The sequence below is a fragment of the Mirounga angustirostris genome, unplaced genomic scaffold (genome assembly GCF_029215605.1).
Source record: "Mirounga angustirostris isolate CCGP_5_RB_7025 unplaced genomic scaffold, mMirAng1.0.hap1 SCAF_15, whole genome shotgun sequence".
NCBI lineage: Eukaryota > Metazoa > Chordata > Mammalia > Carnivora > Phocidae > Mirounga > Mirounga angustirostris.
The window spans coordinates 74,680,881-74,699,912 of NW_026991723.1; the positions used below are offsets into that span (position 1 = coordinate 74,680,881).

At 56.5% G+C, this 19,032-nt stretch overlaps 1 protein-coding gene across 7 annotated transcripts in view; it reads right to left on the minus strand.

The window, feature by feature from the left end:
• Window positions 1-1,820: 1,820 nt before the first annotated feature.
• The window catches only part of AKNA (AT-hook transcription factor), a 52,421-nt gene continuing 35,209 nt past the window's right edge, over window positions 1,821-19,032 (minus strand). For 5 of the 7 annotated variants that reach the window (XM_064579538.1, XM_064579539.1, XM_054509373.2 and 2 more), the window contains 11 exons: window positions 18,625-18,871; window positions 17,528-17,634; window positions 16,551-16,762; window positions 14,966-15,128; window positions 11,737-11,913; window positions 11,073-11,188; window positions 10,273-10,419; window positions 8,976-9,071; window positions 7,066-7,182; window positions 6,606-6,798; window positions 1,821-2,991 (listed from right to left, as the gene is read on the minus strand). In XM_064579538.1, the coding sequence (XP_064435608.1) occupies window positions 2,727-2,991; window positions 6,606-6,798; window positions 7,066-7,182; window positions 8,976-9,071; window positions 10,273-10,419; window positions 11,073-11,188; window positions 11,737-11,913; window positions 14,966-15,128; window positions 16,551-16,762; window positions 17,528-17,634; window positions 18,625-18,871 (1,840 nt within the window). In that variant the 3' untranslated portion in view covers window positions 1,821-2,726. Of the gene's footprint in view, window positions 2,992-6,605; window positions 6,799-7,065; window positions 7,183-8,950; window positions 9,072-10,272; window positions 10,420-11,072; window positions 11,189-11,736; window positions 11,914-14,965; window positions 15,129-16,550; window positions 16,763-17,527; window positions 17,635-18,624; window positions 18,872-19,032 lie in introns of those variants that run through there. The other 2 variants (XR_010407737.1, XM_064579541.1) reach the window with 2 other exon arrangements.

Sequence of the window (19,032 nt, forward strand, 5' to 3'; positions counted from 1 at the left end):
TGCTCCTTCCGTCGCTCACCCATTCATGCATGTTGAAGCCTGCCCTGAGCGGAGCCCTGGCTGATCACTGGCTACGCCCCTGCCCCTGGTGGGAAGAGCCCCCACTGTCATACCCAGCACAGCTGGGACGATGGTAGGCACACAGTGCTGTGGGAGCCCAGCACGGGGGAGGTTCCTTCTGCAGTGGAAGTCTGGGAAGGCTTCCTGGAAGGGGCATCTGAACCAGTCTAGAAAGATTTGGAGCTGATAACACCTGCTGTTCCAGCTGCAAGCCAAGATCTGAGAGGATGTGTTTGAGAAACACTGAGGCAGAGAGCCCTGGGAGGAGTTCCGGTGAATGGGGCGGGGGGAGGGGGGAGGACTTCGGCGTGTGGTGCCAAGCATGAGGGCCCTCACCTCAGACATCACCGTGGCTCTCTGGGGAGGCGAGGTGGGAGGGGGCCGGCCCAGGGGCAGAGAGAGTCTGGCAGAGGCAGCTGTGAGCATCCTGGCAAGAGGGGGGAGCCTGGGCAGGGGCAGGCCGGGGAGAGGCGGAGGGACTGTGTGTCTCCAGAGTGTCCTCGGGGTGCCCATCTGACGGCCGGCGGTGAGGTTGGCCCCTAGACACCAGCCACCTTGCAAATATGCTTGGGGCCCCGGAGATGGGGCCATGTCGGAGGCAGGCCCGCGTAGAGGCACGAAGACAACCGAGCCCCCGAACCCGGGAGTCCAGCAGGGAAGGCCGGCTCCGAGAGTTACGGGCACGGGAGGGAAGCAGCACCACTCAGGTGCCAGAAGAGTCGGGGCCACGTTGTCCAGGCAATTCGGTGCGGGAGCGGCCTACGCCGTCCAGAGTGACAGGGCCGTAACCCTGGCCCCTGGCGCGGCTCCCGCGCCACCACCCTCCCAAGAGCTGGGCGGCACGGAGCCCAGACTGCAGCATCCTTGGCTCACAGCGGGAGCCACGCGGCGCCCAGGGCGCTGAGGCTGGGGACACGGCGCTGGGCCCCCACCCCCGCGCCCTTGGCTCCCCCTTCCCGCCCTCATCCTGGCACCCAGGGCGGGGTGGACCCGGACGCTCAGAGCCTACAAGAAATCTCTGCTTCTCAGCCAACTGCCATTTCCAACTCCGCAGAGGAGGACCCGCGGGAAAATGAAATCGCCACGGGGCCTGGTGGGCAGGGAGCAGCGAGCGTGAGGCGCGGGGAGGGGGCTGGAGAAAAAGCCCAGGGCAGGCCAGAGGGCGGCGGGGGGAAAAGATATACAAATATCACGAAGGAAAGCACAGTAACAAAGAAAACAGACTTGGGAGTCAGACGTCGGGAGGCGGTGCGGACAGCCGTCTGGAACCTCCGTCTCTCGTCCACGAAGGGGGCACGTGGAGGGGGCCTGGAGGGCTGGTGTGCGCCCTGTGGAGCCCACCGTCCTGCATACTGAGCTCAAGGATCGGCGTCTAGTGGGTGCTCAGTAAAGGCTGGCTGGCGTTGCTGTTCGCTACTAAACCGAGCCCTGGAAAGAGTCCAGGCTCGTGCTTTGGCAGACGCAAATCTGCTGTGTGTCTCCTAAGGACCCTGACCTCGGTAAGGAGGGGCTTGTCACAAGGTCTAGGGTCCTGAGACAGGCCTGGGGGAAGGTTGGAGAAACAGAAGCCACCACAGGAAGGCAGGCAGAGTCTGGAAACGGGCAAGTTCCCCGTGGGCAGGGTTCGGCTCCTCATTGAATTTTCCACCCCCACAAACTTGAGTTAAGAAACCGTAAGTCCATGACACACACCACAGATGTGGGCAGCTTTGGGGAATGTTTTCTTTTTTTTTTTCTTTTCTTCTTTTTTAAAAAGATCAATATTCATTCTTCTTCATTTCCCTCATAACGAAAATAGATTTTTAAACACACCAAATATACAAATATCACTGATGCATACACATTCCAGAAAAGCTGAGGTACTTGCTGCTACGAGGTGGGGAACAGGAGGTGGGCTGGCCCCTCTGGCTGCAGAGCGGGGCCTGGCAGGTAGCTGGCCACTAGCCAAATTCCACAGGGATCCCAGGGACAGAGCTGGGGGCGCCGGGATGAGGTACAGAGAGGGACAATGGTGGACAGCTTCCTGGGCCCTCCCCGGGGCGTCTCCTTTCCCAGCAGGCCCACGGGAAGGGCCTCTCCAACCATGGAGAAGCTGGGCGCACATCATCCTGGGGGCCCGACATCTTGACATTTCAGGGGCCCCAAAGTGCCCTACTGACCACCAGTCATTAGGAGGAAAGTGCCCAGCCGTGTCCTTCCCAGAGATGCCGCCTCCGGAGGGGTGGGTCCCAGGTGAGGAGACACGTTTGTACCAGAGACCCTGGCCCTAGCCCTTCTTATTTGGCCTTGTAGGTTGGCTCTAAGACCAGGAAAACTGTTTAAAAAACAAAAATCTGTCTATCTATATAGGAAATACATATTATTAGCCAGAGGTGGACAGTGCAGGACCAGGAGGCCCCCAGAGATTGCATCTGGGCAGAAGGTGGCCTCGGTCCCAGCACTTCCTGAGAGGCTGGGCCCCTGGGAAGTTCCTTCTCTTGATGACCAGGCCAACAGCCCTTGCGCGTTGAAGACGCTGAGCAGGTGGGCCCTGTGCTAGAAGGAGACCTCTCAGGAGGGGCCTCTGGGGCCTTCAGGAGTGGCTCCAGCCGACTCCTGGCCCGGGGGACAGCAGCAGGCTGCCTGCCCACCTGCCCCCACCAGCTGGCTCTGAGTCTCCAGTGAAGTCAGAAGAGGCAGGAGCCCCGCAGGCCTCGGGCCTGGCGCAGGTCGGCAGACAGGGAGCGACTCATGTGCTTGGTGGTAGAGCGGATGCTCTCGGCAGCCTGCACGGCTTGGGTCAGGGCCTTGTTGAGCTCCTCCAGGTCCTCCAGGTCCAGCTGGATGGAGTGTCGGTGCCCCCTGGCTGGTCGGGTGGGGGCCGTGGGGGGCCACTCGGCGGGGGCCGGGTGGGCCGAGGAAGCGGAGGTAGGTCCTGGAGGCACGTAATACCTGAGGAGAGAGGGAGCTGCGTTCATGGACTGCAGAGAGCCCTGAGCAGAGCACCAGGTCTGGAATGCACCCCGTTCTAAGCCCCAGCCGGGCCCCTGGCCCCTACTCTCGGGGGCTTAGTGTCCCAACTTCTAAAATGGGACTAATAAACAGCTACTTCGAGGGATGCGGTGGAAGGGTGAAGGATGAGAAACAGGAGTGCCTGATCCAGAGCAGGTGTTCAGAAATGGTTAGTTCAATCTCCCCGTGCACTCAGTAAATATTTTTCTGTCCTGTACAATGTGCCAGCCCCTGTCCCTGGTCCTGGGGTTACATTGCTGACCCGCTGTCTTCTTGCGGCTTCTAACCTGAGAGCCAGATCACAGGGAGACCAGGACCACCCCAGGCTCTATAGCAAACCCCTTTCACTGGAGAGGCAATAAAGGGTCCATTGGCCAAGTGTGGCCCAGTGGAGACACGGGATAGTAATTAGGATTCTGTAAGATTGGGAGGGTCTGGTTTCACTCATCCGGGGCGGCAGGCAGGAAGGTGTCCTTCCCGGCCTGGCCCTACAGGAATGTGGGGGGTCATTTAAAGTGCTGGGGAGCATGGCAAACGAGCCATGAGCTGAAGCACGGATTTCTCCAAGGAGCGACTACAGCGTCACCAAGCAGCAAGGGACAGGAAGAGGGTGCGGCCCCTGTGTCCTGGAAGAAAGTGAGTGGAGAAGAGAGGGAGATAAAGGGTTTGGCCTAAATGAAGCTGGGATAACGTTAGGAGGACTCAGCCGGAGCCTGTCATTGGCGTCTTGCTTGGCAAACTCTAACTCTGAACTTATTCCTGATCCTCCCTTTCTTCTGAGCCACATTAGTGAACAGTGGGCGGGGGGGGGGGGGGGGGCGGGGGGGGCGGGGGGAGGCTTTGCTAGGATCAGAACACACGGCTCTCCAAAGAAGATCCACAAATGGACCACAAGCACATGAAAAGAGGCTCAACGTCATCGGCCATCAGGGAACCGCAGATCAAAGCCACGTGGGATGCTGCGCCATGCACTTGGCCACCACGGGATGACTGAAGTCCAAAGACAGATGTTGGTGAGGAGCTGGAGAATCAGAAGGCTCCTACACTGCTGGTGGGAAGGTACAGTGGTGCAAGCACTTTGGGAAACAGTCCGGCAGCTCCTCACACAGTTAAACGCAGTGCCTAGCCCAGAGCCGCCACCGCATCCTGCGTCCTGGGCGCCGGGCTCCGAGATAAGTGTTTTCTCCGTCAGCACTTAGCTTTTTCGGTGGGTACCGTTAACGCCTATTTTAGGGGTGAGCAAGCAAAGCTCAGAGAGGCTAAGTGATGCAGGAGGCCTGCCCCCAAATCCCAGCCATTCCGTGGGGCCGGCCGAAGGACCCTGGCCAAGGGACTTTACCCTTCAAGGACTGTCCCCCCACCTAAAAGAGCCACACTTAGCCAACTCCCAGGATAGATCCAATTGGAACATTCAGGGAAAAAGCTCTGTACGCTGCCTGGCCACTCGAAGTGCATCTGTAACTGTCAGCTCAGAGTCAGAGATCTGCAAGGGGCGGCACCGCGTTCAGTCCCAGAGCTAATTAATTAGCACCCAGTAGATGCCAATACACAGCATCTGAACCCAATGAATAGGCTTCTTGAATCCAATTCCCTCCTTCGCGGACTATCTGGTCTAACTATGCGTTGCCACACACCCCTGCCTTCTAATAATTGGATGACCAGCTTGGCCGCAAAGTGATTCAGAAATCCCCCTAAGGCAGAAGCTACAAACATCCCCCTCTCCACCAAAACCAAATCAAACCAGAAAACCCTTCTAGCTACAAAGCCTTTGGGGCAGGGCTATAAGGCAGATGGCCAGCAGGTGGCAGCACAGGCCCACAAGCTTTCTCCAGGGCGCCCTGGCCTGCCATTGAGCATGCTCAGTCCTGCTGATGGCCGCTGGAGAAAGTCGAGGGCATCATCAACCCAAACTCTAGTAGCATTGCAAGTACTATGGTTCCTGACCAGCTTCTAGGTATTGTGGGCTTTCCATGCATTAGTTTATTTAATCCTGACCACAACCCATTTCGCAGAGTAAAAAAAATGAGGCACAGACTGGGAACAAAGTGAGCACCCTGCCCAAGGTTATATGGCTCCCACCAGCCAGGTCTGCCGGGCATTACAACTCAGGGCCTACCCCCTTCCCTATGGCCTGGCCAGGCCCGGGGACAGCAACCTGGTTAGGTCAGTCCACAGATCTGAGCCTGGAAGGATATGGAACAGGCTCAGAAGCAGAGAGACCCATGCCTACCGGGGGCACTCAGAGCTTTATCCCGGGGCCACCAAATTCCAGGCAAAACCTCTCCTGCCCAGTGAGTGTGAGCATAGGCACGTGTCCCCAGCCCCTCTGCTGGGGCCTGAGCACGCAGTACGGCCTCTCGTAGCTGATGGAGCAGAAGGTTCCCAGAGTCAGCTGAAGGCAACAAGACACCACACCGGCCCTGCTCGAGACTATTACCCCATTTACCAGATGGGGAAACTGGGGCTCAGAGAGGCAGTAGCTTTACTGAGGCCGCGGCAGCAGGAAGGGCAGACGGGATTCCAGTGCAGCTCGGAGGCCACACCCTGAACCGCTTCTGCCTCAACGGCTCAAGTCTTTTCTCTCTTGCAGGTGTTCTATCCAAATCCCCGGAAAAAGGAAGTGCTCCTCCTGCCATAGTCCTGACCAGTTCTCCTCTAAGCTCAAGGCCCTCAGACACTAGGAAAGTCTGGGAGTCCGTCACAGCCAAGAGGGGCCTAAGGACCCCTGACAACAGAGCGGCATCTATGTGGCCTCCTAGACAGGATCCCGGAACAGAAGAAGTTCCGGTAAAAACTGAAGAAACCCGAATAAACTGTGGGCTTTAGTTAATAATAATGTATTAATATTGGCTCACTGTCAAATGTGCCATATTAATGTAAGATGGTAAGAATGAGGGAAACTGTGTGTGTGTGCACCCATGTGTAGGGGGTATATGGAACTCTCTATACTATTTGCTCCATTTCTCTGTACATCTAAAACTGTTCTAAAAAATAAAGCCTATTGGGCGCCTGGGTGGCTCAGTTGGTTAAGCGACTGCCTTCGGCTCAGGTCATGATCCTGGAGTCCCGGGATCGAGTCCCGCATCGGGCTCCCTGCTCGGCAGGGAGCCTGCTTCTCCCTCTGACCCTCCCCCCTCTCATGTGCTCTCTCTCATTCTCTCTCTCTCAAATGAATAAATAAATCTTTAAAAAAAATAAAATAAAATAAAGCCTATTACAATACAGTGAGTGTGCAATTACTTGCTTGCCAGGAAGACCCACAAGGAACCGGGACGCTTCCCATGCATTCTCCCTGTGAGCTCCTAGAGCACAGGGCCCTCTGCGAGCTCCTTCACGGCTGGGCCCCCCAGAGCCAGGCCTCTCCCTGGTAGGCAGGGAGGATTCGGGGTTTGTTGAGTGACTACGCGAGTGTTCAGCCTGTTCTGCACATCATGCACGTGGGGGGAGACAGAGGAGTACGAGGTGCCCGGGTTCTCAGCGGCCCGACACGGGTCTGACTGGGAATTCTGAAGCGAGCCAGACAGGCAGGGAAGGAGGGAAAGGAAGGTTCTTACACAGTGGCTGACGGATGAGGCATGATGGGAACCGAGGAGACGTAGGTGAGGGCAGCCGGGGCTGGTGCCAGGGGCGCCGCTGCCAGATACCACAGTCCAGGGGGCGGCCGGGCTGGTGACCCCATACGCTTGCTCTGCTGCGTGGGGCTGGGGGACGTGCGTGCGTTTCTCCTGCTGGCAGCCTTGTCTGGCCCTGGGAGAGAGGGACACCAGAGATGACAGTCTGATCACTTGGGAAAATCTAGCCCAGTCTGGGGGGGTCCCCCCGGCCCCTGCCCTGTGACCCCTGGATGCTGGGCTGGCCACGCTCGGAGTGCCTGGCTTTGGGAAACAAATCCTCTGCCCAGCTCGCGGCATCCCAGCCTGGGAGAGCCACCACAGCGGAACAGCCCCCGGGGCCCCGAGCCCCCGTAAAGGAGAGCTGGGCGTCTGTCTGGGAGAAGAGAGTGTCTGTCCCTACCCGAGGTGGCTGAGTCTGGGCCGTCCATCGCTGGGGGGGGCCCAACTCGACCGCACAGGGCGCATCTCAGGGGATCAGTGGGGGACGGTCCTGGTGGGTCCCTGGTGACAGTACCACCTAGAAGAGGAGGAATAGATGTCAGGAGAGGATTATGTCTGGATCACTGGGCCTGGAGCCCCCAAGCAGACCTCCGTCAGCACTGAGCTGCCCTCAGGGGCCACTGTGGAGGTGACAAGCTGCCTCCGCTGGGGACCCCGACAGCGAGGATCAGCATATAATGAACCAGGCCTTCTGCTGAGGGCCTTCATGCATTCTTTTTATCAAATCCAACAAGCCACTGGGCTAGCTACTACATCATTCCGCCGTTTTACAGACTGGAGAACTGAAGCTCCAAGAGCTTGAAGGATTTGCCAGAATGTCCGCCAAGTAGGAGATTGGCAGTGCTCTGTCTGAGCCCAAGCCCGGGCTGTCCCGAACGCGGCCCCTGAACCTACAGTCCTTCCTCCACACTGAGCAAGGCCCATTGTCCAGGTGGGAGTGGCCCACAGCGGCCGCTCAGGCACCAGGGGGTCAGTGGAGGCCTAAGGGAGCAGGAGGAGGGTGGGCCACCTTGTTCTCTTCCCTCGCAAATCTTCAACACCTCACCTGGGTGGAATTCCAGGGTTGGCCCGCTTCTCCTGCAAGCCTCAACTCAGCTGGAGGCCTCCCACCCGCCGGGCTGAGTTACGGGCTCCCAGCCCCACCTGTGCTCTCCTAGCCCAGCTCAGACCACTGTTTTGTCATTGTCTGCTTAGCCCACGGCCCAGTATGGGAAGGCGCTCAATGAGTGAGTGAGTGAATGAATGAATGAATGAATGCATGAATGAACGAACGAATGAAGAGGGAGGCCTGCTGGGACTGGGGCAAAGGCAAAGCAACATGATGGTGAAGAGCCAGAGTTCTGGAGTCACAACCACCTGGGTTCACCTCCTGGCTCTACCACTAATAAGCTGTGTGCCCTTGAGCAAGTTACTTAAACTCTCTGAGCCTCAGTTTCCTCACCTGTAAAATAGACATGATACTAAAATGGACAAAACCTATTTCATAGGGTGGTGAGAATTACTGTTTGTAAATCCCTTAGCATGAGGCCCTGTGTACAGTGGGGGGTTAATAAGGGACAGCTCCATCATCATCATCATTGCTTGGAAGGGCCTTAGGACCATCTCTAATCCTTTCATTAGGGATGTGAAGCTGGAGGCTCAGAGAAGTTAAGGAACTTGCCAAAGGTCACACAGCAAGTCAGTGGCGGGACTGGGACTAGAATCCAGTGCCCATATTCTCTGGCCACTGCTCTCCCCATCACTCTTCCCTGTTGGGTCTGGGGGAAGGGTGCAGAGTGGAAGGAGGATGGAGGGGAGACAGGACATAATCATCACGGCCTGGCCACCCCCCACCTCCTTATCACAACTTAAGTCATATCCATGGTTTCTCCATGTCATGGTCAAGGAGGGTGGCATCAGGTAGCAGCACCTGGAGACGCAGGTGTGAAGGCAGGACACATTGGGAGGGCTGAGGAGCCCCCCTAAATCCCGCTCCCCTGTCTGTGCTTGACCCTCCACTGAGCTCAGGGCTGGCCCACATCCTTCGCCCTTTCCTTTTTTTTTTTTTTTTGAAGATTTTTATTTATTTATTTGACAGAGGGAGACACAGTGAGAGAGGGAACACAAGCAGGGGGAGTGGGAGAGGGAGAAGCAGGCTTCCCGCAGAGCAGGGAGCCTGATGTAGGGCTCGATCCCAGGGCCCTGGGATCATGACCTGAGCTGAAGGCAGACGCTTAACAACTGAGCCACCCAGGCGCCCCCTGCGCCCTTCCCTAAAGGGAGAAGCCGCAGCCTCACGCACTGACCACTTCTCCAGGCACCGTCCCTCACCCGAGTCCTGGGTCCCGGCAGGTCGGCAGTGCGGACAGGAGACTGAGCCGCTGCCTCTTGGGGCCGTCTTGGGGGTCAGAACACGGTACTCCTGGCCTGGGGAAGAAACCAGACAGTCAGCTCTTTGCATGTTTGGAGAACTGGGGAGGATCGGGGAGGCTCGCTCTCCCCTCCCTGACATACAGAAGCATTCAACAAAGCCAAGCCCCAGCCGGCCGGGAAGCAGGCCAGGAGAACAGGATAAGCAAAGACAAGCAGTGCTGCTATCCCCCAGACCCCCACTCACTGGGGGGGCCCTGGAATGGCTTGGGCACGGGGTCAGCTGTGTCTCATCCCTGTGTTCCGAGCAGCTGTGAAATGGGGACCGTCACAGTATGGGTCTCATATGCGTGTTGGAAGGGCGGAGCGAGGCCATGTCCGTGAGGTGCTCTGCCCGGCGCCCGGCAGATGGAAAGTGCTCCAGGTTGTTAGAAAGTTGGACAGATGCTTGGCTCTTTACCCAGACCTGTCATCTGCTGCCTCGTCCCTCCCTGAGTCTCAAGTAAGACCTTCAGGATGTGGCCTGATCGCTTCTCTGTTTCTCCTCCTGCCTTGTAGGCTTCCCACTTCCTGTTCTGTGCGCGTGACCTCGGGGCCCCCAGACCAGCCCCCTGTTCCCACTTCTAACCCCTCAGCTCTGTCTGCTCCATGGGGCTGGACACACACCTCTCACTTCCTGCCTTGTCTCCTGCACTCAGCCCTATGGATCTGAGGTGACGCGCCCTCCCTCCCAGGCTGGTAGGGGTGAGAGCCACGTCTGTAATTTACACACCTCCTGTAACTGCTTATTTGTTACTGTCTGCTCTGCAGTCGGATTCATGAAAGTTGGAGCCGTGTCCACATTTGTTTTCCTGTCAAGCACTCTGAAATCCTACTATGTGTCATCTGAAGCCTTACTATGTGCTGGGTGCCTAGTTCATGAGACACAGGGGCTGATGCCCTGGGGAATCAGACCTGAAGGTAGGCCAGGGGGAAGTGATAGGGTGTCCACCCCACTCACAGCAGGTGCTTCCTAACCCTCTTTGTGACGGACCAGCTGGTGCGGCTCCCCCAGAAGCAAGCGTGGGCCCCGGTGCCGGGAGGCACCAGAGACTGTTCGCTGGATGAATGAATGCATTCACAGAGGCAGCACTCCTCGCTGCTCCCTGTGTCACAGAATTCACAGAAAATGCTAATATTTCAATTGCCTTTGGGGAAATGGGGAAGGCTTCCAGGACAGGAGTCCTCCCTGGGGGCCGGGCCACACCCCACAGCCCACCTGTGTACTGGCCCCAGAAGGTGACCCTGTCTGGCCGCCTGGGGCCGCCGACTCCTCTCGTTCCGTCCCGAGCTGACTGGGCACTGTCCTCGGTGGTCCGGCTCTTCTCAGAGAACCACTGCGGGGAGGGTAGCTCAGATTCAGAACCTGGGCGGGGAAAAGAGGGGCATCAAAGGGGGACAGGGGAGGTGTCGCAGGGCTCAGGGAGTTAGCCGATCCTAAGTTCAGGCTCTGGGGCAGAGCTCGGGTTTTAATCCTACGTCTGTCCCTTAGTAGTGTCAGCCAACACATGTGGACCCCTGACCTTGCGCTAAGCGCTTGGCTGGACCGGCCGTGGATGCCATGCATGTACCCTCAAGGCAATCCCAGGACAATCCCGGGAACACTATTATTTACCACTGCACAGTCAGCTGTCCCTTTAACTGCACAGAGCAGGTAAACCACTTGGTCAAGGTCACCCAGCCAGGAAGGAGTGAGGTGGGCTGAACCCCACCCCTTCGCCTTCAGTCAATTTCCCTGCACTTCCGGGCTCTGGTGTCCTCATCTGCAGAACGTGGGTGATATGCCCCACTTTGCAGTGAAGATGGAGATGAGGCCCATACAAGGCCCTTCTAGAAACCCTTGCACGCATGACACGCAGTGGCTATCACTGGAAGGGCACGGTACTTCAGAGAATATGATGGCCTAAAGACACACAGAACCTTCTCCAGGTTCTAGGGCTATAGCTACGGTCCCTGAGCAATGGGCTAACCGGCCCAGACTGTAGCCTCGAGGAACCAGTCCAGGCCGTTGTCACTTACTCAGGGACAGTTGGGGCACTGCCCGAGGCACTGAGGAAGACCTGGTGCGCCGCCTTCCTGCGGGCTCTGCTCGCTCCCCACCTCCAGGCTCACCAGACAATCTCTCTGTGGATTTACTAGCAAAAAGGAGACAGAGAGGGATGATGTCAGTGGATGAGGTTTTATGCAGACTTTCAAGATGATCAGCAAGCAAGCCAACCCGGAGGAAAGCATGAAAGTCAAAATCAAAGACTCTGAGTCAGACTCACAGAAAGTGGCTCTGAGCCTCTGTGAGCCTCAGTTTCCTCATCTGTCAAGTGGGGATAATAACAGCAACTACCTCAGAGGGTTACGGGAAGGATTAATGAGACAATGTCCACAAAAACCTGAACTTGGACGCTCCCACAGAAACGCTTAGGAAAAAACACTCCGCTGATTTTAGAAGTCATCACAAATGACGAGCTAAGGAGTGAGCAGGTGGACATTGTGGGAATGTTTAGCTCTTCACTTGGGTGCTGAGTTCAGGTTACGCATTAGATATTTTATGCATCAAATCTTACATAGGAAGAAGCTGTCAGCAGGAGAGGGATGTGAGTTCCCATGTGTGGAGAGCCCCAGAGGCAGCCCAGTCTCCCTTCTGCCACTGGCACCAGGGCACAAGGGTGAGCGTTTTGGGGTCGCCCACCTGCCATAGTGGGAGCCCCAGGAAGTGGAGGCATCCGCTGGCCGTGCCCGGGCCCGGGGGGGGCGGTTGAGGGTGGTCGCCAGGCGCGTCGGGCTGCCCTGGGCTGGCTGGTGCAGGCTGTCTTCCAGCTGCAGACGGAGCCGAGACACCTCCTCTTGCAGCTCTCGGATGGCCTGGCTGGGGTGGGGGGTGGGGGGTGGGACAGAAACAAAGACAGGATATACAATGCACTGGGTGGCAGCCACCCCCAGAGGGCCGCCCTGATGCCCAGGGCTTGTCCCTTTCCAGTGGGCCCCGAGTCCAGCTCTGCCGTCAACTGATTCTGGAACTTCCTTGTGCCTCCATTTTTCTTGCTACCTATCTCGACTCCTCTCTGAGTTCACGTCTCTGTGCATTCAGTGGGCAAAGCAGTACGTCCTTCAAGGTTCACCCAACCCCCCCACCCCATACAGGGCCTCTGAAAAACCAGTGGCACATTGTCAAGATCGAGGGGAGGATGCAGAATCAAGAAGGTATTGCTGAAGGTCCACTTTAAAATCTGCATTTTGACCTGCCTGGGCTGCCCTCCATTCTTTTTTTTGTTTGTTTTTAAATATTTATTTATTTATTTATTTATTTATTTATTTGACAGAGAGAGAGAGAGCACAAGCAGGGACAGTGGCAGGTCAAGGGAGAAGCAAGGAGCCCACTGCGGGGCTTGATCCCAGGACCCTGGGATCAGGACCCTAGCCAAAGGCAGATGCTTAACCGACTGAGCCACCCAGGCTCCCCCTGTCCTCCCTTCTTTTACCTCTGTCTATAGAAATGCTAACTAACAGTCTAGGCCTGGTTCCTTCTCACCCTTACTCAGCCCGTCCCTCCTGGGGTCCCCTGAACATTTCCCACATTGTCTAAGCCTCTCTGTCCGCCGGTGACGGAAGACGCTTGGATGTGAGCAGGCTGCAAGTGCAGGGCGCTCTCTGCAAGGCTGCTGTCATGCCCGGGGGACCCCCAAACTTGGCCCAGCCTCCTATTGGCAAGTATCTCAATGAGCTGCTAGATTTCATGAGGTAAGTACTGTTTGCATCTCTCTCCACCCAGCACCCAAATCTCAGAGTCTCATCTGAGAGCCCGGCATTCGGATGCTGGCGTCACGGCAGATAATTGTCCCCCAACACCCTGCACAAAAACCCCCTACACACAGAGTGTCAGCGTCTGGGCTCGGCGTGGCCTGGGCTGCCGAGCCCAGATGCTCCATCTCCTCCTTGGGCCAGCTTCTGCGGCGGGGCTCCCCTCAGCGTTCCTTCTTGCTTGGTGGCCCTGGACTAGAGGGTGAGTGTCTCCTGGCACCACCCGCAGCTCTCAGCCTGTGTCTGGGGAGCCGAGAGCTCTCTAGCTAGGCCCTGGGCAGTGTATGTCCAGGGCAGCCGGGTCTCCTAGCAATCCCCAGGGAGACATTTGTTGGGGTTTCCAAGGTAAACAGCAGGGCATCTGCAGGAGAGCGAGAGCTCACGTCACCAGTTCACGCCTGCATGCAGGACTGGAGGGCACCTCTGGGAGCAGAAGGTGCTGGAGTGAGGGCCCGGGACTCAGAACACTCACCGGGGTGTCACTGGTCCCCTCTGGGTGTTTCTGTCAGGATCTCAGTCTTGCTGACTTAATTCTTTCGTGACCAAGAGCCAAGTGGCATTTCAAGTTCATCTTTGTAAAGATGTAAACTGTTTCCCCTGCTGAGTTCCCCATCTCTGTATCAGCATCCAACTGGTTGGCCAGCCAGAAGTCTGACTCATTCGAGACCCTTCTCCCTCCCTGAACGCCCCCAGAAGTTAACCAACTCCCAATTCCTAGGGGCCCAATGCCTAAATGTCTCTTCAAACGCACCCCATTCCCGCCGACTGGCCCCACGGTGTCTGTCCTGGGCGGGGGGTGGGGGTGGGGTGGCTTTCTTGGCAGTCTGCCCGCCTTGCCTTTCTCACCCAGCTAGTGGCCAGAGAACTTCTAAAACGTGAACCTGACCTCGCCACTCCCATTTAGAATCCCCCTCATAGGCCTCAGCTGCATCTGTATACATTCGTGAATATTCAGTGAACTCATTTCTCTGAGCTGAGCTACCATCCAAATCTCTCACCATGGTGTTCACAGCCCTCCGAGGCCCCCCCAGGTCTCCCGGGCTCCTTCTGAACTGCTCAGCGCTTACCACTGCACCCACGCTCGGGGACCCAGCTAAAATGAACGTTTGGCTCTGCAAAGGTGATGGGCACTCTCTCACCCATAGGCCTTTGCACATGCCGTTTTCCCTGCTAGGAGCTCTTCTGTCTCTCTTCCTTCTGGTCTCAGCTGAGATACCCCTTCCTCCGGGAAGCCGTCCCTGAAGCCTCTGACTGGGCCTGATGTCCCTTGTCTGTGTTCCCACAGTCTTTGGAGGCTCTGCGGCCACTGCATTCAGACTGCGGAGCGTGACCGTGTGTTTCCGTGTGCATCCTACAAGATGGTGAGCCTTCCTAGGCCAACGACTGTCTTGTCCACTACCGTATTCTCAGGAGCTAGCGTATCGCTGACCCCTAAGCTCGAATCCCTCTGCTGGTGTCACAGGAGACTGCAGCAGTACCCTCATTAAACTCTGGCCCAGAAGGGAAACGCCAGCCCTTCACCCGCCCTTGCAAAGAGGGAACATGACAGCCCATGACGGCACAGGCCCGGAGGCCTCGGATGGGGTCCCGCAGAGCAGCCTTCCCCCATACACCTGGGACAGATACCCCCAATCCAACAAAGGCATGGGATTGATTATTGGCCAAAAGCAACTCAAAGGAGAGGTAAGAGGGCTGGCCACCCTATTTTCCCACTTCTGTTCAACCAAGCAAGGAGCAACGTTCTTAGTAGAACAGTTGCGCTTGTTAAAAAGAAGAGAATCGAAGACCAGTCCCTTCTCAGTTCATACAATGACAGCACCAACTGCTGAAAATCCATCCCTGGGAAGTGTACACCAGCCTTGGAAGAGAAATATATGGGGGGGGGGGGGGGGCCAGGGAGCCAGGCTCAGCACCAGAAAGGTGAACCCCTAGGTCATTTCCCACTGGCCGGGGAAGTGTCCTCAAAGTCCACATCAGTGAGGTCCCACGGAATGGCCCCGAGTTGGGAGGCAGGACACCTGGGTCCGAGGGCCCCTGCATGGCCACCACCGGCCGTGACTGCTGAGCAAGCCCCAGCCTCTCCCGGGCATCACTCGCCCATCTCTGCTGGTCCGACTTACTCTCGCCCTGTCCTGGTGAGGAGGAAGGTACCAGTGCTCTCTGCTGCTCCATGGGGCAGAGTGGCGGCTGCGGGGGTCAGGGTGGGCGGGGGGCTGATTGTCGCTCTGGGGGGGAGCTGTTCGGAAAGCCGCTTTCGCCCCTCGAACTCTGGGCCAGGGACCGCTAAGGAGGCAGAAAGACACCAAGGTGAGTTTGCCCAGAGAGGACCCTCGAAGCACGAATTTCTGCGGGTAGAAGGATATGAGCAAAGTGGGAGTGCTGGCTGAGGTCATAACTGAATTTTCCAATGAGGTCACTGGCCCACTGACCTCAGAACCCGAAGATGTGGTTTTTCCTGGGAGCTTGGAGTGCAAAGCTGGGTCTGCAGAGCTGTTTCTACCTATGTTTCCTGCGCTATCCACCATTTCAGTACCAGATGTGGGTCTTCAGGAATATTCCTCTGTAAAGAGCTCACTGCTCCTTCACGTGGACTCCCGCAAACTCTGCCGTGCATCACCGTGTTGTTCTGGGTCTGACTCCAGAGCCCCCATGCCCCCCTAAAATTACAGCCACACCTTTGCCTGTGGCATGCTTCTGGGGAAAGTGTTCAAAACTTTAGGCTCTCAAAGGCATGAGCGACCAGAGGTTAAGACCACTCACCTCACCCCTGCATTAAAAACAAGGAGCCCTTGGAACACTAATCAATAATACAGAAAGGAACAGACTATTGATACAGGGAACCATCTAGATGAATCTCCAGAGAAAGGCTAAGTGAAAAAGCCAAACCCAAAAGCGTATCGATCATTCCACTTGTAGAACATTCTTAGAATGACAAAATTATAGATATAGAGGACAGAGGGGAGGTCACCAGGAGTTAAGGAGGGCATGGACGTGATATGTCCATAAAGGGGCAACATGAGGGGTCCTGGTCAAAATCTGCACCATGGTTTTGCAAGATGTTACCACTGGGGGAAACCGGGTGAAGGGCACATGGGATCTCCTTGGATTATTTCTTACAACTACATGGGAATCCATAATTGGTCAACTTTTATTTAAAGTTTAATTTTAAAAGTTTTCAATATGAGCCTTGTAAAGAGCCTTTGGAGGGGTGAGGTGACTGGGAGGAGCTGGGGTTCTGATCATGCTGTTTGTTTGGTCTGTGTTCATTTTGTGAAAATTCAATTTATGCTCTTTCCTGTATGTTTGTTTGATTTCACTAAAAAGCGAATGTGCATCTTTTTAAAGGTTTAAAACTGAAATCACAGGATTTAAAGACACGGAATGTTCATGACATAGTGTTTAGTGAACAAAGGAGGTTATTAAACACTCACAGATATTCTGATCCCATTTCCATTTTAAGTGTATCTAAATAAACACACACACATTGGCAGAGAGGACAGCCCACGGGTTCAACACCCAAAGGTGGCAGCGATGGTTTCAGCATATTTTTTTCTCTTTTCCCTAGAGTTTCAAATATTCCCGCCATGAACCTGTAGGATATTTTGTATCTTAAAGGGTAATGCAAGTTTTTTTGTTGGTTTGATTTTTCAGTCCACGCCGTCCGGCCACTCCCAGGTTCTGGCCAACCCAGATGCATCCACTCACCCATCTCGGCCACCAGCGCCCGCTCCTCGCGGAGGCTCAGTGCCCTCTGCTGCAAGGGACTGGCCCTGCCCGAGGGTCGCCTCTGGGCTCGGCTCCTGGGTGTGCTGGGCTCCGAGGCTCTTCTGGGGACTGGAGGACCCCTGGTCTGGGGGTGGGAGGTTGCATCCTGGGCCTCAGATGAAGTGAATGGCTGAGCCAATGTTCCTTTAGTGCTGGGAGAGCGTGGAGGGAGAGACGTGTTGAGATCGTACAGACAGACCCTGGCCTCCGAACCCTTCCACAGGCTAAGCCAATGAGCTCCTGACCTTTGGGACTTGGCACCCCTGCATGCACAGTGTTTCTGAGGCTGCACCCCCATTATACATGCATTTCTGTATAAACTGCCGAGCTGTACACCTGCCTACCCACAGAGGCAAGATTATAAAGCTCAAGCTCATTTTTAAGAAAATATACAGAGAAACAGAATTTCTAATCCTTTCTTCCCATGCAGCCCTGAGTTGTCAGGCAGGCCTCCTGGAGCTGGGGGGGGGGGGGGGGGGCGGGAAGGCTGTCACTCTACATGGTGGCTCATCAGTCCACCCTTCACCCAAATCCCCTCCTCAGACCTTGCCTTGGGGTTCTGTCCCTGTCTCTTCCCAGGTAGTCCCCCTGATTGCCCTTTATCCTTGTCTTCTGCTCACCTTGCACCACCCTCCTGTACATCTCGTTCCCCATTCACTCATTCATTTGCTCAACAGATACTTATTCCCCAGGCTGTCGATGACTGGCTGAGTGATGCTGGGCTGGTCACTTTCCCTCTCTGAACCTTGGTGCCCTTCTATTGATAAGATGGAGGCAAGGAACCCTGGTTGGGGGATGAGATGAGGGCTCTGAGAATGCCCAGACCATCGACCCCTGCTCTGGGCTCACGGCACTCATGATTCCCAGGCTACCCCTCCATGGGAGCGACCCTGATGGGGCAGGGGGTCCTGGAGTACCTGATGTGGGAGAGCCGGTGCTCTGGGGTTTGGGTGATAGGCGACACTCTGCTGGTTTCTGAGCCCACAAAGCCACTGTCTGTCTCCGGGGACGCCATCCAGGGCTCCTGAAAGAGACGGTGTCCCTTTAAGGCTGAGGAATGTGTCTGAGGCAGGCTGGGAAGCCCTTCTCCAGGCCTGGCCTGGGCCTCACATTCCAGAGGCTCCCGGGCTGGGAGGCTGGCCCAGCTCCCAGCAGCCAGGCCCGGGTGTGAGGGTCCTCAGGCGAGGGTCCTCAGGTGCTCGGAACCAGCACCAGGCCAACAGCAGGGACTCCACGCCTGGAGCCTGAGCAAGTCCTGCTTCCCTGAGACCCTCGGGAGAGATCCTGTGGCAGATGTCCTGAGCTGAGGAAGAGGGGAAGGAGAGGAAGGAGAAAGCCGCCTCCTCGTCTCCTCGTGGGGATGGGATTCATACTTCCACACGTCTTCCCGCTTGGGCCTGGAATGCCATGGTCCTGTCAGACGCAGAAATGCCCCGGGCCAATGAATCGGGAGAATCAAATTCATCCAACGTGCACCCCTCCTCCTAATGAAAGGCACGAAGAAGACAAACAGGCAACACAGTGCCTGCCCTCAACAAGTTCACGGTCTGGTGCAGATTTCTTACGACAGGGTCATTAGGATTACAGAGGGGGGCGTGTGTGTGTGTGTGTGTGTGTGTGTGTGTCTACGTGCATCTATATGCATTGTTCTATGGGAGGATCCATAGCATAAGTGACATTTCCAAGGTGACCTGTGACTCCTGCGACAGTTTAAAAATTGCCGCCCTAGTCACCAACAGGCCATGCAGTCAAGGACTGCCCCTCCAGTCTGTGCTCAGCAGGCTCAGAGAAATACAGACATGGGCCACAAGCTCTCAGAGGACAAGCAAGAACCCCTGGCGGGGGACAGGGGTAGGGGGACCCACAGCAAAGAGGTAGCACTGGGCATAAGCCCTGAATGTTTGGCAGAACTGTAACTGGCAGGGACTGGGAACAGCAGGAATTCTGGAAGGGTATGAGCAAAGGCCCAGGGGCAGATATCTCCAGGAGCTCCACACCCCATGTGGATGCTTACCTCTAGGTGGGGCCCCCCAGCTTGGTGCAGAGACTTCTGGGGAAGGTGCTCAGAGATGCCACTTCCCTCTAAGCTGGTCAGACTGCTCTGGTGCGATCCTGCAGTCCTGGTGCCTCGAGGGTGGGGTGGCCTGCTCGGGCCTGGAGGGGCTGCCTTGGTTTTGTGCAGGCCCTGGAGGTACCCATCTCTGGCTGCGGATGCATGGACGCCTGCTGGCTTTACAGACCCCATCTGCTCCACAGTCTCCCTGGCGGGGAGGAGGAGAGACACACCGACTCTGAGCCCTGGCAGGGGCTGCCCAGCCCTGTCCTGGGAGCCAGACGCCCCTGGCGGCCCACCCTGGTGTTGTCATCTTCTAGTTGTGTGACCTTGGGCAAGGCACCGTCCCTCTCTGAACTTTACTTTTCT